At 36.5% G+C, this 26,155-nt stretch overlaps 1 protein-coding gene across 3 annotated transcripts in view; it reads left to right on the top strand.

The window, feature by feature from the left end:
- Nucleotides 1-21,936, top strand: part of spire1a (spire-type actin nucleation factor 1a) — a 41,691-nt gene extending 19,755 nt beyond the window's left edge. The window contains exons 3-18 of one of the 3 annotated variants that reach the window (XM_038288776.1): nt 5,252-5,521; nt 8,410-8,535; nt 10,375-10,449; nt 10,539-10,703; nt 10,805-10,891; nt 11,468-11,597; nt 13,084-13,131; nt 13,806-13,957; nt 14,076-14,157; nt 14,237-14,379; nt 17,902-17,931; nt 18,468-18,605; nt 18,690-18,760; nt 19,947-19,974; nt 20,097-20,245; nt 20,318-21,936. In XM_038288776.1, coding sequence (XP_038144704.1) covers nt 5,252-5,521; nt 8,410-8,535; nt 10,375-10,449; nt 10,539-10,703; nt 10,805-10,891; nt 11,468-11,597; nt 13,084-13,131; nt 13,806-13,957; nt 14,076-14,157; nt 14,237-14,379; nt 17,902-17,931; nt 18,468-18,605; nt 18,690-18,760; nt 19,947-19,974; nt 20,097-20,245; nt 20,318-20,576 — 1,953 coding nt within the window. In that variant the 3' untranslated portion in view covers nt 20,577-21,936. The remainder of the gene's footprint in view (nt 1-5,251; nt 5,522-8,409; nt 8,536-10,374; nt 10,450-10,538; nt 10,704-10,804; nt 10,892-11,467; nt 11,598-13,083; nt 13,132-13,805; nt 13,958-14,075; nt 14,158-14,236; nt 14,380-17,901; nt 17,932-18,467; nt 18,606-18,689; nt 18,761-19,946; nt 19,975-20,096; nt 20,246-20,317) is intronic. The other 2 variants (XM_038288777.1, XM_038288778.1) reach the window with 2 other exon arrangements.
- Nucleotides 21,937-26,155: the final 4,219 nt, after the last annotated feature.

Raw genomic sequence — 26,155 nt, 5'->3', positions numbered from 1 at the left:
GAGGGGTGAGTAAGATCCTACAGTAACTAGCAACAAATATATTACAACAAAATAGATAAAAATAAGTAAATAAATATGTTTATGAGAGGAAAGGGGGAGTCACCAACATTAATCAATATGGTTCATTTGGTAAGAGTCATGAATGTGCTCAGAGTCATGAATGTGCTCAAAACCTGTAAATTTGAGAAGATTTGTATAAAAAAATCAAAATAAACTCATTTTCATTTAAAGGTTTGGCCTGATGGTGGCGCTAGAGGGAAGGTCAACTCACTGATTTTCAAGGGGTTATTTATGTATTCAACAAATAAACAAAGTGCCTGTCACAAAAACTTGGTCAACAATATTCTGTAAATCATTTTCTGGAGGTAAATATCCCTGGGGTCAAATTGACCCCAAGGACCAAATTTGTTACTATATTTGAGGACGATAGGAGGGTTAAGGATGTGGCTCATCAGCAACAGGCATCGACCTCACCTGCATACAATGTTTCTCAGCATACCTTTAAAACTCAGCAGGATTTTATCACATGCATAGTTTGTTGTTCTTCCTCCTTCTTTCCGCTCCTCTGCCGCCCCCAACCTGTCTCATTCCTCTGAGTTAAAGCCTTAAAATAAGATTGCAATGTATTATCGGAAAACGAAGCTTTATTTATTTTAGTTCGTTCTTCCTGTTCCTTTCATTCAGGCTTCGTCTTCATTAATTTTTACCCATACCTTCACACAAGGAACTGCCATGACAGTATTCATTTACTTGACAAAGTTATGTCAGCTACAGTTTCCTTTTTAACCAGTAGATAAAAAATAATTAACACCACTTAAACTTTCCCACACTACTAGTGTGAATTTAAATGATTTATTTTTTGAAAAGCGTGACATGCGTTTAAATGAACCCCTTTGCTCCCCCATTCCTCTAAATAAAATCCAGTGTACTTAGTAAAGTTAAATATCATATAACTAAATCTGCTGTACCATATGAAGGCCTCAACACCAAGTCAAATTCCTTGTAAGTGCAAACCTACTTGGCAATAAACTTGATTCTGATTCTGAAAAAGGATTTTTTAGAGGATATTAGTGAAAAGACAGCATTGAAAAGATAAAGGAACCAAGAAATTTTCTTCAAGCTAAAACAGAGGTAAGAAACTATTTTTGTCAGGAGATTAGAGTTAAAAAAAATTATTTAATTATTGACCCTTCTGGCCATCTTTTATTGCATATCCCCCCCCATCACACTGTTCCTGTGATGAAACAAAGCAGTGGCAACATCATGCTGTGGGAATTCTTTTTTTTGTACAGAAAAAAGTTAGAAAAAAAACCATAACAAAACTTTTAAAAGCTGTAAAGATTTGAAACTGGGAGAAAAGTTGACATTACAAAACAGGCATCTTAGCCAGTGGCGATTTCTCATTGAATACTAGGGAGGCTAAACCTCTCTAGTATTCAATGATCGTAAATTTCATAGAATACTTGGTCAAATACATAATGTTAAACTTCATAATGGTTTAATGTATCTTAACATTTGTTATTAATTGACGTTTGGATTGAATTAACTCCATTGAGCCTCCCTTGTTTCAGAGAGCAGTAGCCACTGATCTTAATATGCATGATGTTTCAATAATATACTCCAAAATGTGAAGTAGTTTTTAATGTAGAAACTTTTGCCTTGTATGTTTTTTTTTTTTTAAACTTAGAAATGACTAAAGTGTGACTTGCTAATTTGACCAGCCCCCCTTTTGCTGTCTGTGCCTCTATCGTCTCTCATCTCTCTGCCTTCTGTGGCGCATGATGTCCTGCAGATGGATTATAATGTTATGTAATAAGGCAGTAAGGAATAGGCTATTTGTTTTGGCCTCGGAACAGGAATATCAGCTTTACTTGGCGGTGGAGGATATACGAGCACTGTCTAACACCGGGAAGCTGATCTCCCACTGTTAGGTTTCCATTTTTTTTTGCCATTTAAGTAGTTTTTGCTTCTCTTAATCTACACCTTTATATTTATCAGTATTTTTCTTTTTCTTATCTTTTTATATTTTAACATTATAGATAGATATTGCACCAAAAACAAGACATAGAAAGGCGTGATGCATTTGGACAAGTCCCAGTGTTCTTTTACAGTTTGTGATCTTTTAAATATGGAAAGTAATAAGAAAATAAAGTTGCTTTTAAAAAGCCACATATCTCCAAGACCTCCCAATCTGCAGGCTAAATGGTCAAAATATTAAGCCTTTAGCTCAGATAGAGAACAGGTTGTGGTTTATAATTATGATTGGTTATATTGTCCTAACCTAGAACTCACTTCTAACATTTTTGAAGTTCCCCTGGATAAATACGGGAAAACCTAGAGATGAATGGGCAAAAATCTTCATGATATTCTATAGAAATCTAGGGAAGAGAAATAGGGCCATTAAAAAAAGAAACCGGCAACAAAGATGGCCATTCAAGAAAAAAAAAAAAAAGTTCTTACTTTATTCTTGAAACTAAAAGTCAAATCCCTTAGGAGTTTATTGCCAAAGCCCAGCATTAATATTTTAATAAGTTATAATACAAAAAAAATTCTCATAATTCTATTAGAATAATTCAGAGATTGAAGCCTTTTTTTGTTTTGTTGATTAGCTGTTTTTTTTTTAAATGGCTGTAATTCTCATCTGAAACATTTTCAGGTGATTATATGGCTGTGACTGAATATCAGTTGTCAACTAGGGCTGCAACTAATGATTATTTTGCAAATTGATTAATCTGTTGATTATTTTTTTATTAATATTCGGACAATAAAAGTTTCCTTAAAGAATATTTTTTTTACAAAAGTAAACCAAGTGAAACTAACACTTTTCCAATTGAGGAGTTCTGGATAGAGCATATTGACAGACAAAAACATTTATTGATCTTAAATGTATTATTTAAATATGTTTTTTTTGTGTTTTTTTTATAATTTTGATATAATTACTGCTCTAAATGGGTTGCTCTGTCAACTGAATCAATTACTAAATTAGTTGACGATTATTTGAAAAATCGATTAATCAAGATTATTCCGATTAATTGCTTCAGCCCATCCATCCATCCATCTTCTTCCGCTTATCCGGGGTCGGGTCGCGGGGATAGCAGCTTCAGTAGGGAGGCCCAGACGTCCCTCTCCCCAGCCTCCTGCTTCAGCCCTAATTTGTTTATCCTCTCTTGCATCATATAAAAAAGCACAACTGCTAATTCTGACAATATAATCAGTATAATAGTACATTTATCATGATACTGGTATATAATGGCATATAGGTAGGCTTCTGGTTGCTCTCTTAAATATTGTACTACTAAAGTTTACCTCTAAGCAGGCTATTGGGAAATTGCTTTAACCGAAATCTTCACCTCTATGCAGAATATGATTGATTCATCTTTATGCTGAGGACAGTGGGTTTTTCTTTTTTGCTTTCATGCCAATATGCAGGATGATGTTGCGACATCCTGCATGTTTATATATCTGATGTGTGCAATGAAATCGTAATATTCGTGCAAAATTTTTCTGCAGTTTAGTCATGCATTTATTCTCTAACTAACAAGCATCTTAGATCTAAATCTGCAGGTTATGAATTTTGGAATTCAGAACTCTGAATAGTTACTTCAAATCCCGAAACCAGTTAAATGTAACGAAAGAATTCACTGTTTATTAATTAGCTGACAAAAAGAAGAGATTACGTGACCCATTTTTTATCCAAAAACAAAACAATACTATGCTAACTCTGCATTACTTTGCAGAACTACGTTCTGTGGTTTGCAGAAGGAGTTATGAGAACCATCCCTCTGTGTTGTTGAAGTTAATGATTTTGAGCAGGATCAGTCAACGCCCTGCTCTTTAGTGGAGCTCCCTCCCAGGCTCCTGGCAGGTGCTGTGCTGTTCCTGAACACATCTGTAAGCGCCGCTCTTTGTTTGGGCGCCTCCCTTTTTTGAACAGTACATCTCTAGCAAACAGGTCATATAAGTACTCTATAAGGTCACAGTCTTCCCAACGGCAATGGGAAAAAACAAGATAAACATTGTGACATTTAACCCTTTGGTTTGACAGGAATAAAAAGGCTCTTTTAAATATTATTCTTTATAAAATAAATTATTGTTATCTTTATTGATCGTAAATGTTATTACCTGAAATCTTCTTCGTTCGGTTTTCTGATTTTCTAACGCTTTTATTGTCTGGTTCACTGTTTTTTTTCCCCATCTCTGCATCCAAGCATAACAGTTTAAAAAAACTATCAGCAAATCTAATTCTGATTGTTTTTTATTGTTGTTTAAAGTCACTTGTAATAGAACCGATTCACTGTCTCAAAAATAAGCGGTTTTATAGATTACTTAGTATTATTAGTTTGTTTTAATGAAGGTTGTTTCTAAATTCATTAAATGGAAGTCAAAGATTTTGACTTATTTTTTATGATGCGTGTAAAGTTGTAGGTAAATCATTTTAATATTTCCGTCTTCAGCCTGTGGAAAAAGTACGATTTTTAAAAGATTTCAACACCAGAACAAGAAAAAAAAAAGTAAATAAGACATTATGAATGATAGATAAGGTTCAAGGACATCTTTAAGGCTGGGAAAGAAAAAATGCCAAATTGGTATTAATCCAAATATAACTTAAAATACAAAATAAAATCAGTGAAAATTATGAAAAAATTATGTTAAAGGACTTTGGAGGGTTGGAAAAAAATAATAAAACAAAAGCTAATCATGAAACTGAAGCACCCAAACTATTTTAAAGATTGAGGTGAATCAAACAGATTTTTTTGCCAGGTTCTTTGAAGAGGGAGGAATATTTAGCAGCTAACCTCATTAAAAGAGACGTCGGGAGAGGACATGGTGCAGAACCGGCCAACTGGACTTAATGGAGTAAAAGGACAGCTTTGTCTGGCGGTGGTTTAAGACATTAGGAAGAATTCAAACATGCTGCAGATGGATGGGTCATTCCCTTCTCATTAATGAGAGGAAGCCCTGCTGATAGGATTTATTTCCCTCTAAATTTGCTCATCTTAGTTTTAATATTTGTGGTTTGAGGACATCATCTGCGGTCTGCGTTGTTTGTTGTTGGTTGTGGGGCTCTGGTTGTTCCAAACAGGAAGGTGGTTCCATAAGGGTATGCAGGCAGGACACGACGTAATGATCATAGTGGTGGTGTACTTTACAGCAAGTAAACAAGTTTCAGATGACACCAGGAAGTTCTGTTATAACTCTAGAATTAAATGTACTCTTTAATTAAGTTGAGTCATTTTTTTTTCTTTTGCAGGTAATTGACTCCCTGGGTGTCATGATCTACAAAGCTCTGGATTATGGCCTCAAAGAGAACGAAGAGCGAGAGCTCAGCCCCCCATTGGAGCGACTCATCGACATGATGACCAACATGGAGGAGACGGAGAGCGACCCTTGTCCTGACGAGGGCTACGAGGCCACGGAGGAGGAGGACGAGTGCGAAGAAGATGACGGGGATGAAGAACTCATCTCCGTTACCTCTGCCAGCGCAGTGAGCAGCATCAAGAGTTATAGAGACATCCTCTTGGTGAGTATCAGTGGCGTTTTGGTTTGTAAAAGGAAAAAAAAGCCTCATAGCTACTGAATAGCCACTAAAGAGCTGATATCTCCTTTAACTTCTGAAAAAAATTAAGAAATTGTTTTTGTTAATTAATGCAAAGATCTTGAAATGTTTCTGATAGAGCTGCAACTAATGATCATTTTAAAAATGGATTAATCTGTTAATTGATTTTTTTTCAATTAATCGATCGATAATCAATAGGATATGAAAAGGTTCCTTAAAGAAGATTTTTTTTTTTACAGAATTAAACCAAGTGAAACTAAAATTTTCCACTTAAGGAGCTCTGGATAGGGCATATTTAGACAATTTTTATTTTTATTATCTTTAATGCAATGTATTTATATATTTTTACAATCTTGGTATAATTACTGCTCTAAGTCGGTCGATCTGTCAGTTTAAGGCTTGTTTTAGAGTCCCTATACTCCAGTTAATGATTAATCGATTACTAAATCAGCTGACGATTATTTCAATAACCCATTAATCACATTAATCTAATTTATTTAATCAATTAATCAGTTGTTTAAGCCTTAGTTGCCGACATTTCAGCCATGTTGTGAGCTGATATTAGAGTTTTCTTCTATTTTTAGCATCTGTTGGCTGATTCATTAGTGCTTTTAGCGGCCATGCCTTGATATGACGTGAAGCGCATGCATTGCCACTCCCTCTATTTGCTATACAGCGCTAATTTTTTGTTTGATTTGTTAAAAGCAATGCTTTTTTGTTTCACAGAAACCTGTGTGAAATCTGCTATTGTATATTGTGTATGGAATGTCATTTTTTTATTTAAATGGAGGAAAAAAACATAAAGATTTCAAGAATTGACCCCCCAACCTGCATCCTTTACAATCCAAAGATCAATTTTTACATGTAGGCCAGCTAATAAAACTCATTTAGAGCCACAAACGTTACCTGACATTTTTTAAAGAGAGAGAAAGATAGCTTATATTTAACAAATATTTACCAAAGATTTATTTTTTACATAAAGAATCACTTTGCCACTCCAAATTTTAGTTTTTTTAAAGAAAAGAAAACCCTACAAAATTGCTAAAATCTTTGGAAAATATGTTTAAAAAAAGGTTTTTCCTACTTAAAGAAGATCAAATAATATATTTCTGTTATATTTAGAGTGAATTTATTTTGGAAATTTAACACAATTAGTAAAAGGAGAACATACTAACCAGCACACTAACTAGCATTTGTTAGTATATCTATTTTTCCAAAGATTAGCTGCACTTTATCATTTTTATCCAAAGTGATGAAGATCTATTGTCAAATGTCTAAATAGCCACTTGTGGCTCCAGAGCCAAAGGTTGCAAACCCCTGATTTAGCCTCATATCAGTAATCGGTATCGGCCTTAAAAATCCTGTATCGGTTGATCTCCAGTTCCCTTATAGCTGCCAACCTGACAGACTGATCTGATGCAAGCATCAATGTTTAGCCTTAGAACAGCTTCTGTCCATCAGTATCGATGGATACCTATGTCCTTCTTCTAAAATTAGCCTGATGGTTTATTGTTGGGCTTTTGTCATAGATGTATGTTTATTAATAGCAGACTGAAGGTGGCACACCTACCGTAATCCCTATTCAGCAAAACGAGGTAGACATGCTGCTTCTATAAAAAACAAAAACCTTTAGTAAATATTTTCCATATAACTGCCTAAATGTGTTTAGATTTTATGTCAGAGTTGTGAGCCGAGCGAAGCAGTAACATGTCATTAACCCCCCAGGTGTAAACGCTTTCCCCTGCTGGTGGCCATCACACTAAGGAGCCCAAGTGGCTGCTGGCTGTAAGATGCTGATAAAGCTATATTTACACACTGTTGTTTGGGGCATATGCAGAAAATAGATTTTAGTTCCACTTAATGTTTTTTTTCTTTTTCTTAGATCTGATACATCTTCTACACAGCAATAATTGTGCAGATTAATGTTTTGTTTTTCTTTTTACAATAAATGAAGTTTAGGATCAGCCTATGTCATCACTGTGTGAAAAGACTGAGGCTACGTGAATGTAAATAAGCAGACGCGGACATGCTGCCGTTGCTTTCACTCTTTGAGAATCGCTTAACCCTTAAAAACAATTTGCAGCGTCATTCCGCCACGCCCATCATACAAACCCGAAAAATATGCCATTCGTCTGGTTTGCGTCTTTGTTCACTTTGATATGGTTGGCTGACACATGCTTTTCCCTGGCAGTCGGCTTTTGTTTTAGCAGTGCAATCACGCAAATACCTGAGAGGACAGGGCCTTAAATGGAGAACAGAAAAAGTTAGTCAGTGATCGGTTCTCTGACTGGATCATCAGGTTCAGAGTCTTTGTTTTCTTTTTCTCAGTTTTGTGGTTTTAGTGATGTTGGCAGCTTGTTGGAGAGGAAAATGTCGTCCTGTCCAACTTTAACCTTTTATTTTCCATTATTCTTGATCAATCAGACACCTAATCGTTTGATTTGCTCTAACTTTAAAAACTTCATATTTATTTTATGCATAAATTAGCTCGATCTTATTATTAATTCATTTCCTAACTTCTCCTTAACTTAGTGAATGTTAAAGAGTCTGTTTATGTTACAGTGCTTTGAAACTCATGCTGACGGGAAGGAAACAAATCTACAAAAATTAAATAAAATAAATATCACTAATCTATAACTGATTACATAGAAAAACAATGAGATACTTCATAGTAAATAAGATCCAGTGTTCCTATTCCACAAGCCAAACTGCTGATCTCTGTGGTCAAAATAAATTAAAACACTGAAAATACTTGCATGAGACAAGATGAATTGTCTACAGATCTATCCAATGATATGCAAGGCTATTTGGTCACTTCATGAGCTCTATTAAATGTCCTCTTACTTCTGCAGATATGTTCATCCCACCTTCCAAGCCCATCCGATGCTCCAAACCACTACCAGGCGGTTTGCCGCGCGCTTTATGCAGAGACCAGGGAGCTGCACACTTTTCTGGAAAAGATAAAAAGTGCCAAGGAGGTAAGAAAGATTTGGGACCTCACCAGACAAGGACACAAGTTTCCTCTAAAAGATATAAAACATTAAGAGCTAAAAAAGGATGTTTTCCTCAAAGACCTTGTTTATCTTTACAGAGTGAGGTATTTTTCCCTTATCGTGAGTTTAAAATAAGCTTTCTAATTCCAAAGTGTGAAAGAAAAAGAAAAAAAAAACCCAGCAAATTTTCTAAAGATAAGAGATCTTTGAGAAAGTACCTAACATTTTTTATCAACTGGAGTTGACTATTCTGGAAACAATGCAGTAAAAAAAAAAATCCGGAACAATGACTGAAATTGTTGTTTGTCCAGCTGAGGGTTCGCTGTGACTTCATTCTGCCCTAATGTGATGTGATGTGATGTGATGTGGCGTCCTGTCTCTAGTGTCAGTCGGTCAGATCTGGTTAGAAACGGACAATATGGACAAAAATACGGACAAAAATTACTAAACTAAAAATAATGGCTTCAAACAGAAGAAGATAATGAGCACTGTTTAAAATAAAATACCAGATATATTTCTCATTCTTTTACCGATCATTTTCCATTAACCATTTTGTTGACATTTTTTGGCTCCATCCAAGGGAATCCTACTTCTTTACCGTTTTAATGCTTTCTTTAGCTTGTTGATTTTTCCCTTTTAAATTATCAGATGATCCAGAAAGAAATGGAAGTTTAAACTTGTTTGTAGTGTATAGAGCAGGGGTCACCAACTTGGTGCCCGCGGGCACCAAGAGGTGCCCTTAGAGTCTTCTGAAAATAGAACAACTCAACAGTGAGCTACGTTTGAAATTTCACTGTATTCTGTTGCTCTTCTTTTTTTAATAGGGTTATAGAACATTTCATCATTTAATCATATATGGCATTTAAGCATTTATAGAGATTTCAAAATGAAAGTGTCTAAAAGAAAATTATAAATTTAAAGAAACAATAAAGATATGTTTATAATGTATGAAGTTTAGGTGAACGTTGACCCTTGCCATTCATAGGTCAGTATTGGTAGCCTTTCCTGTGACTCAGTTTCCCTGAATTAGCCCTTAGCTGTAAAAAGGTTTGTGATCGCTGATATAGTGATAAACTAAAGATTTTCATTAATGAAAGTTGAAGATACAGTATTTACATTTTAGCGGGAATCAATACAAAAACATATATGTTCAGGGTTCATCAACCACCTAAAAATATTAGAAAATATGGATATAATTTAGGGATTCCCAGGTCTGGATAAGTTTGGACAAAAAGTAAGGGAACATTTTTTTTCCCTCCAGAATTCATTCTCTGGGCAAATTAAATCAGTGATTTGTTTTCTAGTAGAATCTTTACTAACTGTGGATTTTATTTGCATTTATTTGAAAAACTATGTTTTAACTGCTGGATGGTGATTGTAAAAGGTTTGTTATGATAAGATAAGAAAGTCAAAGAAGTCGGTGCTTAAAACTCTGAACCTGAGATTATTTCTTTATGACTTAAAGGGACATAAAAAAAAATGCTTTAAACTTTGATAAAAAAAAAAAGAAAGAAAATCAGATCCAAAAAGGATCCCAACATGTAGTCAGACTCTAAAAAGACAGCATGTCAATAAATGTTTTTAACCACTGAGATCTGGAAAAAGCTGAGAGGAGCTCGTCCAGCAGACTCAGGAAAGGCAGATTAAACGCCGTCATTAAAGATGATTTGATTATTTTATTTCCTCTGGTGTTGACTCAGACTGAGAGAGTTATCAACACGATCATGTGAGACAACCTTCACCAGTTACACAACAAGAACAGGTCATTTGTCCATGACTTTAACATATCTGTTGTTTTTTTCCACCTTTTTTTTTATGGACCAGAACCTCCGAAAGATGGAACGTGAGACTCATGATGAGCCTGAGAGAGACCTTAACGAGCTGCAGAACGCTGACTGGGTAACCTTAGACCCTGTATGCTGGTAGATTTAAACCCAGACCATGTAAATACAAAAACCGCTGAGTAACTTTAAATTAATTCCACACAGGCCCGGTTTTGGGTGCAGGTGATGCGTGATCTGAGAACCGGCGTAAAGTTAAAGAAGGTCCAGGAACGGCAGTACAACCCGCTGCCGATAGAGTACCAGCTGACGCCGTACGAAATGCTGATGGACGACATTCGCTCCAAACGCTACAAGCTGAGAAAAGTCATGGTAAGGGCTTTTCTCCTTCAGCACCTTCTGTTTTTACAGACAGAACAACTTTATGATTTGAGCATCTTTGGTTTATTTTCATAAAACTGATTTTGTTCCAGGTGAATGGAGACATCCCCCCACGGTTAAAGAAGAGCGCACATGAGATCATTCTTGAATTCATCAGATCACGGCCTCCTCTTAACCCCGTAAATATACTCTAATAACTGTTTTCAGCAAAATAGCAGTTGCAGAAACCTTTAGATCTACTTGTACAAATGCTAACGACGTCTATGTGGCCTCAAAATTAGTTTATACAGAAGCATGATCTCATATGGAAAAGGAATCCAAGTACATGTGATAAGAGGTGAAATAGCCTCTTATAAATTCTTATATAAGGCCACTCCTGAGCACTGAGATATCAATGATGCTGTTGCCCTGTTTTATGTACTAAAAACATATGTAGGTAAAGGATTTTCAAAGCTCACAGCATCAGGAATATTTAGAACATTTCTTTTTTTGCCTCCTAACCAGCTAAAACTGAATTGGTTCAGCAGACCAAGAGGCAACATTCATCCAGAAGGAAGCTTTTACTGCTCTGGACCTAAATATTGTAAAAATCTGATGGTTAAGGCTGAGGGGAAGTGTGTGTATTGCTTGCAGCATTGATTTAATGCTCAATAATTTATAATGTTCATGTTACTGGATGAATTAGTGCAGTAAAAAAGTCATATTTTGTTGGAAAATTCTATTTTTTTTGTTTCTGACCTCTGCTGCTGTTGCAGGTTTCTGCTCGTAAGCTCAAGCCCCATCCTCCGCGTCCTCGGAGCCTCCACGAGCGACTGCTGGAGGACATCAAGGCTGAGAGGAAGCTCCGGCCAGTTTCACCCGATATGATTCGCAGGAACCGCCTAGGTGAGGCACACAATCAAGGATATGATGTTTGCAGCCTAGTATGCAAGTATAATTGATCTACTAGCTGAGAGGAAGATATTTTTAGGAACTTTGGTAACTTTGTGCATGACTGCTAGCAAATATGATCTTAATCAGTCTGACAAAACTAAGATGTTTATTTATCCAGTCGGTGAGACAAGGTAAATGTTTTTTCCAGATGGTCATGAGATCAGTCAGAAAATTTAATCTAGAAAAACGAGTTTGGAAAACTCATTTTTACCTGGATCAAAGATTTTAACTTAAAATGATCAGATTTTATTTATAAAAACAAACGGGTCCTGCATATTACGAGTCAGTTTTCCTCTTAGTAGCTGTCGACTCCACTGTTCATTTTAACATTTTCTTCTTCTTCTGTTTTCGTTTCTTTTTTTCCTTTGTTTCCCTTCAAACATGGGCATTTCTGTCAGTCATGCGACCTCTAAGCATGTCTTACAGTTTTGACTCATCAGGTAAAGACAGCCGTTGTGTTCCTATAATAACATTTGTATTCATTCCAGCCTGCTTTTTTAGAAATAGCTTTTCCCACGTTTCAATATAATGTTAGCCATCTTGCACAGTTGTATTATGAAACACTAGTGTCACACACTGGATGTTGTAATAAAAGCATCTGAGGAGAAGCTGAGTCGACACAGGACAACTTAATCTGAATATGTTTGGAGGTTGTATGCAAAGAAAATCCATTTATTTTCTGGATCAGTTTGGATCTCGTTTGGAGCTTTTAATGATTTATTGAAATGATTAGTTTCCGAAGGTGCACTGAAGGATTTTATTTAGCAAGAATTTACTCACAAATTGAAATGTATGGTGAAAAAAAGACCTGTTGTTCCCATCAACAAGCTTCCAACATATATTTTGATTATTTTTTTTGCATAAATTACACATAAAGTCTAATATTCCTGAACATCAGATTCAGAATGAATCATCTTACAGAACTTTTCAACGAAGTAAAAGTCCACAATGTTCATTCAGGCCTCAGTTGAGTAAAATCCTATGCTGTGTCTCAAACCAGAAGTTCTCAGTCAGCCGCTGAGAAAAATTTGAGCAAGGAAAAAGTTGTCTCTCTGCCTCTGCAGCCTGGTCACTCTAATCACCCCTCCCTGATGGATATGAGGCGATTACATAATGCTGCTGTCAGTGGCTTGCCTCACATGTAGGTGAATGGCGGATGACGGTTTTAATATGGCGTTAATCCTCACAGGAGGATCAGACTAAACCTTTGCACTCTGGCTTCCCTCATTGTCCCTCTCTGGTTTTGTGATGCTCCCCTTCACGCACATTCCTGCTGTTCCTTTAGCTATGATGCACACAACAACTGCGCCCGAATGTGGAGCACTACAGCACCGCCCCTGTTCCCATCACCCCTTGTTCCTATCCCATAAATCGGCCTTTGATAAATGTGTCTGTCTGAGCTCCGACTGAAGACGATGTTTGCTTTATTTACCTACAGGTGCTGGGAAAAGCATCAGCACCCCTCAGGATTTGTTCCGCAGTTCAGGTAAAGCAAATGCTGCTGCTTCATTGAAGGTCCCCCCTACCACATTTGGTCCACTTTAAACAGATCAGAGTTCATTTAAAACCCCCTTTTGGACCATTTGTGCAGGTGTGAGTAGACTTAAAAGAGCCCCAGACTCAAACAATGGGCTGAGACCCACTTTTTGAGGTGGTCTCAACACGCTTCCAAATGGACTCTGATATGTTTCCCCTCTGGTCTAAATACAAACCGGACTCAATCTCTCATTCAACTTACTAAGCCTCCGTAGTAACGAATTTAGTACCAAAATTAAACCCCATCTGATATACAGCATGTTGCTTAGCAACACTGCTGCAAGCATCCAGCTGCTCTCCTTTAGCTTGCGTGATGCATCCTCTGCCGCTTTTCGTAAAATACACATAGAAAAAAAACTCCAAATCTGCTTCGAAAGACCTGTTCTTCGTCTGTGAGTGGTTTTGTTTGCATATATGTCGGCTTTTGCAAAGTTTGCGAAACAAAAATGCTGCATGAAGGACTCTGGATCTGCGCTATGTTCCTAGTCTTTTCTATCCAATTGGAGCAATAATAGTTGCATGCATCGCTTTGCTGTAAGTTATGGCTCACTTGCAAAAAGTGCGTTCTGAACGTGAAACAAGAAAAGAAATGGATCATTTTAATGAAGCATTTTTGACCAACAGATACGCCTGATGGTCGGAGGAAGTTGGCCTGCAGCACCCATTCTCTGGCTAGCGGGATCACAGGAACCCCTCAGAAAGTGAAGCAGCTGAGCCAGAGGAAGAGGCTCCTCAAAGCGCCCACGCTGGCTGAGCTGGACAGCTCCGAATCAGATGTGAGTTTTCTGGCTGCTTCTGATCACAACCGCGCTGAAAAAGAAATTTGAACGACGGTCAGCATGCTGAGCTTTCTTTGGACTCTCCATGAAAGTTGTGTAATTATCTGTTTAACACGAGGAGCCATCAAAGAGCAGCTCCAGTAGGTCCACATCTTTATTGGAGGACACGTCTCCTGAGGCTGTTGTAGAGAAGAAAGGTATTGACTACTGCATGGAGCGATATGGATTTACTAGCCATGCATTCCTGCTTAAATGCTTTCTTTTTTTTTTTTTTAGCACCTCCAAAGTCTCGGCCTGTTTCCGCCACCCATCAGCCAGACAAGCACCAGACTCATGAGAGGCGCCACCCTGTGGAGAAGGAGGCGCCTGCCTTCGTCAGGGCTTTTGCACCGCCTTCCAGACAGGCCTCCAAGTCACTGGTGAGTTGACTTCATGAGATTTTTTGCTCAGCTGTGGATTTTATTAATGTAGACCCACCAACCAAGCTTTTTCTGCTCAGCTTTCATTCAACTTTTACTAATTGTTTTTTTTTTTTTTTTGTTCTCCTTTAATTTCTGACCGGTGGATTGGTGATTGTTGTTACTACGTTTGACTGGATCTTTGACAAACTGAATGGTTTTAAAGGCACTGAATTAACACACACACACAAAACAATATTATTATATATTGAATTAATTATATTGTTTATTGTTAATTTGTCTTGGTTGATGATTTCTCAGGCACATCACATGATTAACTACTCAGTTGGATAGTCTGACTTATGAAGGACAGCAAAAGGTTTCATTACTGGCCAGCAAAAGAGAGCAGATCTTTGACTGATTAGTTCCAGTTTTCTCACGAATGAGAGAAAAATAGGTTTTTTTTTTCTGAGTGACCTTTACTGGTCAGAGAGAAAATTCCAATGGATTACCCAATGATGAGAACATTCCTAATGGTAAACTGACCTTTCAAGTGTCTAGTCAACCTGGTCGCAGTCGACATGTTGAGAACAAAAGCTGGTGTTCATTTAAATGCTGCAGCCATCGGCCTTCTCGCCTTTGATTAAGTTTATAGAAGTTGAGTTGCTCATGCACACTTTTTTTTTCCGTTTAAATTTCTATAACCGTTTTTTTTTTTAGGTGAAATAAAAACTGTTAGTTCTTGTGGCTGGGTTTAACAGCAACAGTAGAAGTTGAGAATGTCAGCTGAATGTCCTCCTGTCCTGTGACTGCTGATTTGTTTACAATGAGGTCAGCGGCTGAGCTGCTCTGTCCTCAGCCGTCTGATTCCAAAGAGGTGAACGCAGCGTAATTGGAACCACAGGACCGCTGCGTTGAGACGATCATTTGGGGAAATTTTTTTTTTTTTATTCTTTTTGAAAATTTTCCGTCTAAAACCAAAATTAGATCTTTTAAATCTCAACTTTACTTTCACTGAATGTTGTGATTAAAATTTGAAGATACTGCCGTCTGGTTCCAAAGTTTAATGAATAAGCTCGCTTCACACTGGATACACACAGCTGCTTTCATAACCATTCTAACACAATGAGAACTTTAGGGGTAGCAGGTCTGATCTGACTGTGAACTTACACTTTCTGGACCTCCATCATCAGTTTCAGCTGTACTATAGAGGAGGAGGTCCCCCAAAGTGGGGGTCATGAGAAACCCAATTTAGGAGGGGCGCTACGTTGCTTTGTGATGTGACCCTTAAGGTATACGGAGGGTCAAAATATATCATAAATGTGAATTTCTCATGAGATAAATTTCAAATTCATTAAGTAGATGTAATATTTATATATTCCTATAATACACGATTCAAACATTAAACATATTATCAAATGTACCATTAAATCATTTAAATGTCCCATTTATTAATTAAAAATAATATATATATTTAAAATTATACTTTAAATATTTAAATGCCATTTAAAAAAAGATTTATTTTCAGGTGAATATTATTACTTCACTCTATATGTTTATAATTAATTATGTCTTTTTTAGGGGTCTTTCTTCGGTTACATTGTTTTTTTGGGGTCACAATCTGAAATGTTTGGGAACTAAAGCTGTGCAATTAATTGCATTTTTAATATAACAAAAGGTAATTTAGTAATCGCTTAGTCACTAATTTTTGGTCCCATTACAGTTAAGTTTTGCTGCTCTCCGCCATGTTGAAAGATCAAAGTTTGCCCCTTCTCAGCATTAATGTTTGTTTCCAGCTTTCCAGTGGAAATTGCAAGGCAAGTGGGTGTTCAGGTGTAATTTGGATGTTGGTTTTTGATATTTACCAGAATTACGTCACCGAATCAATGCAGCATTAGACTCTGAATTCAAATAATACAGCCATTTAGGTAGCGGTAAAACACTCAAAGCACACAGGAGGGGAGAGAGAGTTGTATACTGGTAGATTTGTTTATTATTCAATTAAAAAAGGTTTCCTTATTAAAAAATAGATTTTCAATTAAAAACACCTTCACTTCAATGAAAGAAAAAAAAGTATTTGAATGCAAAAATATAATTGAGACTCAAAAAACAATTTGAAATCTGCTTTTCTTTGATTTGAAAATGTTTTCGTTGATAGAATCCAAGTTTATTTTTTATTTAAAGCCCCTTTTTTAATTGAAGTAACATAGTTTTCTGATTGGACCATATAATGGCAAGGCAAGGCAAATTTATTTTTTATCGCACAATTCAGTACAAAGACAATGCAAAGTGCTTTACATGATTAAAATATAGGAAAATAAAACAGAATCAAAGCAAGTAGGAAAAAAAATAATAAAATTAAATAAATGCAGAAACAAAAAAGAAAATTAAAAACAGTTGGACTAAAGAAAATAAAATATTTTTTATAATGGGTTGCATCTAGCAGCAGATTCATGCAGTAAAAGTCAAACATTTTCACACAATTGTTACAGTAAAGTCCTGCAACAATGGACTCTGGACAAGTAAGCCTTTAAGGTGTGGATAAAATAAAACCCTTTATAATCAGAAACGCAGCATTTATGTGGATCTACGCATAGCCAAGTTTTGTTTTATTTTATTGTTTTGAGATATTTAAGGAGATTATAGAATTTTTATTTCAGCTGCTCCTTTGAAAGTGGCAAGATGTGTCCACAACAACTGAGGTGTGAAAATGAATTGGGGAAACTTGAAGCACTTATTAAGATTTGGGATTGAGCCACGTCCTTTAAGCCTCTTAGTACCCAGTGCGGGAAAAGAAAGGAGGTGAGGAACAATGATGAACCACAGAGGCTCTATGAAATAGAGAGAGAACTGGGTTGCATTTGAAACCCAAAAAGATCCCTCTGAGGCCTAGAGGGATCATATACTTTTTTGGGCTCATTTTAAAAGTCAGGATGAGGCCCAGACCCCGAACTAAAATATGTAATTTTATAGCATCTATAAGTAAAACCGTTAGCATTTTTACTCTGCTTCGCCAAACAATCTAAAATACTTTCACTTGTGTCCTTTTCATATGAAGACTAGGGTTCCCCAGATGACTTTTTGTTCAACATAGTCTGATGCTTAGTATTTTTTTGTCTTTTTTATTCATAACCGGAAAATATTCTTAATTTGACACGAGGTATGAATCACAGATAACTGAAGGGAAGTCTTGCAGCCTTTACACAACTTGGAGGCAGCAGCTGATCTCCTTCTGTGCCTGTCATGGGCTGAATGAATGCAATCGCGATCTCAGGTGACCTTCTGGCCCTCGCTAGCTTTCCTGTTTGTTTGTCTCATGTTCCAACATAATAAAAACACTCTTTTTATTCCTCTGTATGCGGCCATTAAGTTTGCTGTGAATTATTATATAACTGATTCTGAAAATAATCTTTGAATGATGGAGTTTTCTTATTAAATTCTGTCAAACATGCTGCATGTGATTAGCCTGTTGGCAAACAAGGTGCTGCTGTATCAGTCTCAATGTCCTGTTCCTTCTTTCTCCCCCCCGCCCCCATTCGTCAGCTGGAAGCAGCCGGCAGTGCTCAGGTCACGGTATGTCAATGCTAACTGCACATCATCCGATTATCTCATCAGAATCCCTGTTTGAGGGGAACCATCTTCAGCACTGAGTTGTGTAAAAGGTCCGTTTGGGTTAGAGAGCGATGGACAATTATGAAATGAGTCAGAAGGTGGAAAAAGTTTCTCAGCTGAAAAGTTTGCAAACTTTTTTTCTTATTTTTGGGGAAATGCACGTGTTACGTCAGTTAGAAATACACGTGGAAACAATAATTTAAGGATACTTTTTTATATAAAAACCCAAATTAACCGACTAGAAGTCCTGGGATCATCTTACATCACCTTCAGGTTTTGCACGTATCTTCTTTGTCACTGTTTCCATGAGCATTCATTCATGTGAACGGTTTGTGAGTCCACCATCACCCTCTGACTGCATGTCTGGTCCTCTGATGATGCTGGGTGTTCTGTGTTTTGCTCTATTCACCTGGTGTTCTTCTCACTGCATGAAGAATGTTTGTTTCCTTATCTATAAACAAAAGTGATGGTTGGCTGATGTGATGTTTCTCCTGCAGGAGGAGTTCTGTTATCCCAGGGAGTGTCTGACTCTGACAGTGGAGGAGGTGATGCATATCAGACAGGTTCTGGTCAAGGCTGAGCTGGAGAAGTTCCAGCAGTACAAAGATATCTACAACGCTCTGAAGAAAGGAAAGGTGGGGGTTTGCTTGTAGAGTTGAAATGCTGGTTAAACACATTCAGTCCTGAACGCCGTTCTCACTCATATTTTCCTTCTCTAGCTTTGCTTCGCATGTCGGACCAAAAAATTCTCCTTCTTCACATGGTCGTATACCTGCCAGTTCTGCAAAAGGTAAAGTTGGGCACCATGACCGGTGCCATTTATCTCTATATCAACATTTCAGCAAGTTTTACTTAAGCAAAGAGTTTTACCAGCACCTGTTTCTGTTTGGTCAATGTCTAATTTAACCTGTCTGACATTTTGATTAATTTAGCATGATTACTTGTTAAGTTTGAAAGTTCCTTCCTTCCTTCCTTCCTTCCTTCCTTCCTTCCTTCCTTCCTTCCTTCCTTCCTTCCTTCCTTCCTTCCTTCCTTCCTTCCTTCCTTCCTTCCTTCCTTCCTTCCTTCCTTCCTTCCTTCCTTCCTTCCTTCCTTCCTTCCTTCCTTCCTTCCTTCCAAATTTCAGCTTCATTTCTGTTCTGAATAAAAAAAAAATCTATAAGTTTGTTTAAAAAGAATATATTTAGTGTTATTTCATGCTTTAATATCAATTAGATAAAATAAATCCTCAAAAGTCTAGACTTACACATTAATGTGTTCTGATGGTATACTGTAACTTGGATCATAAGCTCAGCGTTTAAACATTTCTCTGACATTTCCCTGCTTTAATGGTCGAATTTTAGATACTAATTAAATCAATGAACCTCATGATTTATTCTAACAGTTATTGAAAACTAAAAGCATCACAGTTCTGAAGCTGAAAGTGTTTAGTTGAATCGTAACATGATCCAATCTAGACTCGAGCGGTCCAATAGATTTTTGAATAGAGCAGATCTACTTTGTTAGAATCACAAGTCATATTCACCTTTCTATTATTTTGTGATTTATAAAGCAGATTTTTTTTACTCCAAACGTTATAGAAACTGCAGGATAAATCTGAAAATATCATTAATAGAGTATGGAGCCTGGGAAGTGGGTGGATGAAAAAGAACAAAGCAATTGGAACATTCTTCTCACGATTTCTCAAGATTTTTGGGGCTTTTGTTTAATTCACTTTTTCATCTCCTGACACGTCCCAGGCTTTGTAGAAGAGGGTTTGTTTTGAAGAGCCCTGAATTATGAAAAGGCCAGTAGGACAAACGATTTCAACCTGAAACAAAGTGCATATCTTTGCATACTTATTCAGTACTGTACATACAAGTTCGATCAGACTTTTATTTGTTAATGAATCATGGTTATTTAAGGATCATCTGGTGCTTTTGAATTCTGCATCTGTTTTACAACTTAAAATTAATTTATTTTTTTATCTTCTCCAGGCCAGTGTGCGCCCAGTGTTCAAAAAAGGTAGGACGTCATTGTTAAAAATATTCCCTCTCATGTAAAGCTCAACATATACTGCATTAACAGCATGAAAGGTTTTTATTACTGACTTTCAAGTATTTTTATTTATTTTTTCCCAACTCCAGATCCGGCTGCCATCTAAGCCCTATTCCACTCTGCCCATCTACTCTCTGGGTCCCAGTGCAGTTTCTAAAGATAATGCTCGTGCAGCTCCGGCGCCACCTGAGCAGGAGAAACATGCGTTCGGATATGGCAGACACAGTCTACGGCGAAGGTTTTAGCTGAACGATTTCAAAATTCATTACAAGTCTGCTTTTCAAATCCTCACCTTCCTCTCTGTTCGCAGGTTGTCGAAGCACAGCAGCAAAGAAGGTCAGTCGATAGATGACCTGGAGCTTCCTAAAGAGCTGACGGAGGATTGGGTCAGCATGGAGGTCTGCGTGGACTGCAAAAAGTTCATCACTGAGATAATCACCTCTAGCAAGCGCAGCCTGTGTGTGGCGTCGAAAAGGGCCCGCCTGAACCGCAAAACCCAGTCTTTCTACATGGCGTCCTCTAAGTCCATCAACTTCCAGCCCGGGGAGCGCCCCATTAATGAAGTATAGGACGTATTAAATTGCACTTTAATCCAAGTTTTTCCCCAGGTTTTGGACATTTATTAATTCAATAAATAAAAAAATTTCAAATTTGACACCTACCAAAATATAAAGAAGTTGCCGTGCAAATGTGGAAGTAGTTTCCCTCTCAGGAAATGTTGCAGTCATTAAATTAGCTGTGATGCTAATGAATATGTGGAAACCAACCCCATGCCCATGCTGGGCCTGTTTCTCCCCCTAAGGTTAGAGTCCATGACTCAAGTTTGGGATCAAATGATGCAGAAAGCCAAAAGTTGTTGCGATGTGGTGCAAGAATTGCAGAAGCCCAATCATTATCAGCTGTCAATAAGCTTTCCCAGTTCCCCGTTTACTTCTTGCACTCAGGAAGATTAACCGACAGAAATGCACTGTACAGTCTCCTGTCTGGTCTGCTGGGGCAGATCCTAGCCTGCCTCTCATTCTTCCAGCAGCATTTTTTTTTTAAATGTATTTTTATTTTTTTTTGCCAAGTTTCACCTTCGTAGCCACGAATCAAATGAGTTTTTGCTTTTATTCATCTAACTGAGGGACTCAGATTGCCTGTATGTTTCAGGGTGTATGTTTCAACATTTTTTTCGCCTATTTAAGCTAAATGTATATTCTGTGCAAGGTGCCAAATGTAATTTCTCTGAATGCCTTTAGATCTACTGTATATAGTTATAAACCAAATGAGGGTTATTTTTAGTTTCTCCTCCCCTTTGCTCTAAAACAGGCAGCAGACACATACATGTAGGGTTTAAGGATGTGTATAGGTTGTATATTGTTGCAAGATCAAATTTAATATAAACATTTACAGTTGAAGAGATGATTTTTCTATATTCAAGATTTCACCCTCTACATATGCTTTATTTAAAGCTGTGGGCTTTTGTTAGTATTTAATGTTGTGTAATAAGGTTTTATTTTTGCAGGGTTTATAAAATCCTGTGTTTTATGCGCCTGACGAAATTTCATCTAACACTTTATTTGGAGTAAAGAATCATATATTTAAATAGTAAAAAAAAAAAGAGTGCCATTTTTAAGAGGGTCGACTTAGAAGGCAATAATTATTTCTACAGCAAAGCATCAAGGACCGAAAAACAAAAATTGAATGTAGAAGTTTTAAGATTTTAAGAAATGACTCCTCAACAGTTTTGCACACTTATATCACTTAATAGACACAAAGATAAACCAGCCTGCTTAGTAAAAAACATTGCCATGTAAAAAAAAAAGAGGCCCAGATGCAATCCATAAGTCCAGTTTTATTTTTGAACTTTGTAAAGAATGTGTGCATGCTGTACTGAGAATCGTTGTTTTTATCAGAGAAGGTATAATAAAGTCATCATGTTTCTTACATTTGATTCAGTCTTTCTGTTGAATGATTCATTTTTTCCTCAAATGTTATTCAAATGGTCCTCTGATGAACTGGTGCCGCACCAATTCGCTGCTGAAGACACTGAACAGATGATCTATATGTAGTTTTTTTTTTTTTCTATTTCATGAACCTTAAAGTGCCATAATGAAATAATGAAATGAATGAAAGTAAAAATTAAACAGGAAATGTATACAATGTATACAATTCACAACTAAATAAAGGAAATGTTTATATGTTAAAATGGTTATGTTGAAATCACACATAACATATTCACTTTAGCAATTTTCTGTATATCTAAGGGCTAAAATAGCACAATTGAATGAGTATTTATATACAAAACAACAAACAAAAAAACAACAACAATTTGACTTGAATGAATCATGCTCTTTGAATAGTTAAATGTTTAAATCAATGATTGAATTACATAATATGTCAAAGTCGTAATTGCCTTGGTATTTCTATAATTGAATAAAGTATTAAAGACAAAGTATTTTTACATTTTTTAAATAATGAACTGGTTAATCAGTGACAACAGCAGAACTATTCTTAATTCTTTTTAATTTACAGCTAATGGTTTACCAATATTTATTTATTTGTGGATTTATTTATTTATGCATTAATTATTTATGCTTCAAAATAATTCTTTTTTATTTACAGTTGATTTGTTTTCAAAATGTTCAAATTTTTTTCACCTACCTTGCATTACACATGTAAAGACAGCAGAGGGCGATAGAGGGCCAATTAAAAATCCGTGTTATTAAAACTGTGTTACAGACAGTTTTAAATTAATCTGGTTCACGTTAATCTAAAACATATGGAGCAATAGCAGCTTCACCTCAGTATATTTATTTTGTTTCTGTGTGATACACCAACAAAAATTAGAACACATTTGTTTTGTAAAAATTCAACATTGGATTGTCATTTTAAAAGAAAAAAAAGAAAAGGCAAAGTGAGATTGGTGCACATTTGCATTGAACCTCCTGTGTCTACACTTCTAAATCTACTGCCCAAATTTCACCACTGTGGGACAATAAAGGTAATAATTACAGATCTTCTAGCTGCAGGTCTTTTAGGATATATGCTCAACAACTAAGAAATATTTGCTCATTCTATCTTAAAAAATGATTCAGCCTCAGCCATGTTGCTGCTGGAAGGATATTTTATTCATATTTAGGTTTTTTAGTTATTGCTTATTATTTCATGTAAGCCAATGGCTGTCATTTTCATTTCTACATCCACTTTTTATTTATCTGAACCAGAGTAAAGGGGAGTAAATACACTTGTACATCTATGTACTTGTCTTATGTAATACGACACCTGATCTTTCCCAGATCTATTTTTCCATGAAGGAACAGTGTTAAAGAAAACATTAAAACATCTAAGAATCCAAAATGGGCAATAAGACAACACTATAATCTTCTTTTAGGCTCTGAAACCTTTTTCATTTTTCATTTGTGATAAATACAGTTCTTTGAATTGCTTAGTTTCAGAATTTGTAGAACGTCTCTTGTAATCTTTGATTATATTTTCAGAGCTTGAAAACGTATGTTGACAACTTATGAGAAAGATCTTTTGACAACAAAGTAATATACTTTTTTTTATATCATAGGCCTACAGTAAAAAAAACCAACTAAATTATGACACATTAAGGTATAAATCGGTGCTTAATAATTACAGGAAGAGTTCAATTCCTCTTTGGTTCCTCTAAATAGTTATAAGGTGTGTCATAATACTAAATGAAAACTATCCCTGGTAACACCGACTCTGAAAATAAACTGGCCGGCCCAGCCATCCCCCTTTTGCAGGGTGACCCTCAAATGCTGGAATCAATTGAAAGGCAACAGGCAGTCATTAAACGTCCTAAATGGGTTGTGTATTTAGCAGCGGCTCAGTGGTGCTGATCCTGCACGCTGCTCTGGGTGACTGAGTCAGACACAAGACATCCAACGGACCATCACGTGTCTGTTTAGGTGATTTTCTTTATAGTGCTTGTCATTCTGAAGAGCTTGCTCAATCAAGTATAATGGTTGCCTCTAATGTGCTCATAGAGACACAGAGAAGAGGCTTTAAGGAGACATAAGTAAACTCATTTTTGAATTATTTCACTCAGAATTAGCGTTTTTGGGCCACTTTCAGTGGAAATGCAAATGGTCATGAATAAAAATGCAAAACATGCTTCTTCAATCCTGCTTACATTTCTACCAGGCAAACAGAGTCTCTCAGGGCGTAACTGGATATGGTGCTTGCAAGAGGGGCTCCTCATACCACACGCATAGTATGATAAGAATGCAAGCCATCAGGTCAAAAGGCGACATGTCAGTCACATTATATCATAAAGTTGTTCATTCACTACATTTCCTAAAAATCAGCGGATAAAAATAATGCTACATTTTGGCTGACGGACATCGCACTGCTTTTTAATGGTGGCATGCAGAGCAAAAGGTGTTACCTGATAGTCATTGAAAAGTGTTTACATCAACAGTGCTCCTTTATATTAGCAGAGGAGGGTAGTAACTAGTTACAGTTGCTCAGTTACATATATTGGAGTAAATAAAAAAAACAAAAAACAGAATAGTTTTACTTTACATTGCCACTATTTTTTATTTTACTTGAGTATTATCTTTTTACGTATCCCTACTCTTACTTAAGAAAACATTCTGACTACCCTCATGATTTCACAGAATAACTAAAAAAATTTACTTTGAACAAAACTGCACCAAACATACACCCATCATTTATATTAAAGTGATATAATTACATTTTACTTGATAGAAGCTTTATTGTTTTAACTTTACTTTTATCTATTAAGCCTCCTGTTTCATTTGCACATCAACATTAGTATTGGAAGTACCCTAATCTGCTCTAACATGTATAGCTACTGTAAGTATTGGTTTAAAAGGCCTAATATGATGACAAATAACCCTATAATATTGTTGTGTAATAATGTTATGTTTCTATTTTTAATTTCATTCTTTAAAACATTAGAATTTTTACAGAACTTTATGGTTACTTTATGTCTGTCTAATAGTAAATGTCAAAAATATCATATTAAATTTTTAACTGAATCTGTGCTTAAGTAGCCCATTTACCAAATATGTTTAACCCTTATTTGTGTACCATTTCTATTCATTATCTACCCACATTTGGATATGAAGAAGATAATTACAAAGCCAGCCACGAGCAAGGAATGCTTTTCCCCCCCATCTTGAACAATAACATTTTGGCATGTACTATTGGCATTTTAGTTTTTAAGAGTTGCATTTCTAACTCCCTGGGTAAGAGAACAGTGCTGCAATGCTAGCATTAGCCTGAACCTTAACAGGACCAGAAAATCAATCTTTGCTTGATATTTTTTACTACTAGCAAACCAGCCTTGCCAGAAATGACAGCTAAACAAGATAAACCAATTGAAGAATGAGAAGTTAAGCAGGTGATCTCACAGCTAAAAATAATGAAAATCCAAGGCCAGATGGCTATAGTTATGCTGCTATAGGCTTAGACTGCTGGAGGACATAAGGACGCCTTTTTCATTCATCTGCTTCATTCTCTCTCGATTCTCGCAGTCTGCAGAATGTTTTAGCTCAATCTCTAACATTATGCTATCTTTGTTTTTTCTCATACCATCCTGGAGAGTAATATCAGCTGTGCTGCTGCCAGCAACACCTTTCTTAGTTCGAGCTTGGCCTGTTTTACAGTTTAGTCCTGCTTCTATGACTGTAACTAACTATCTGTGCTCTCCTTCATCCTCTGACATGGGAGTTGGCTCAGAGTTTGTATGCCTGGCTGTGTGTTTCCTGGATGGAACTGCATCTGGAGCTGGTTGACAGTTGCCTTTTGCATTTCTGCTTCTTTCTGTAAATCTGCTTCTGTCTCCTTGAACCCCAGTTGGCCTTGGCAGATGGCCGCTCACACTTAGCCTGGTTCTTCCACTTAAAATGGTGTTTTTCCACTCCACGGTCGCTACATGCATGCTTGGTGTGAGGGATTGCCTTCAAGTCAATGAGACGATGCATACAACTGGTTTTCCTTGGAAAGATAACTTTAAATAAATTTGACTGGATGGTCTGGTTGAATTGTCTCTGTAAAGTGCCTTGAAACGGATTATGGAACTAATTCTGAAACTGTGGCACAATCTTGGACTGATACAACCACTGTGGTGATACACAAAGAAGAGCTATAGACCAGTATCACTGTTAGA

This window comes from Cyprinodon tularosa, unplaced genomic scaffold, assembly GCF_016077235.1.
Source record: "Cyprinodon tularosa strain WSP-4 unplaced genomic scaffold, ASM1607723v1 ctg26, whole genome shotgun sequence".
Taxonomy (NCBI): Eukaryota; Metazoa; Chordata; class Actinopteri; order Cyprinodontiformes; family Cyprinodontidae; genus Cyprinodon; species Cyprinodon tularosa.
The sequence above is the reverse complement of the archived record's forward strand: the minus strand, read 5'-3'. Positions and strand labels throughout refer to the sequence as shown.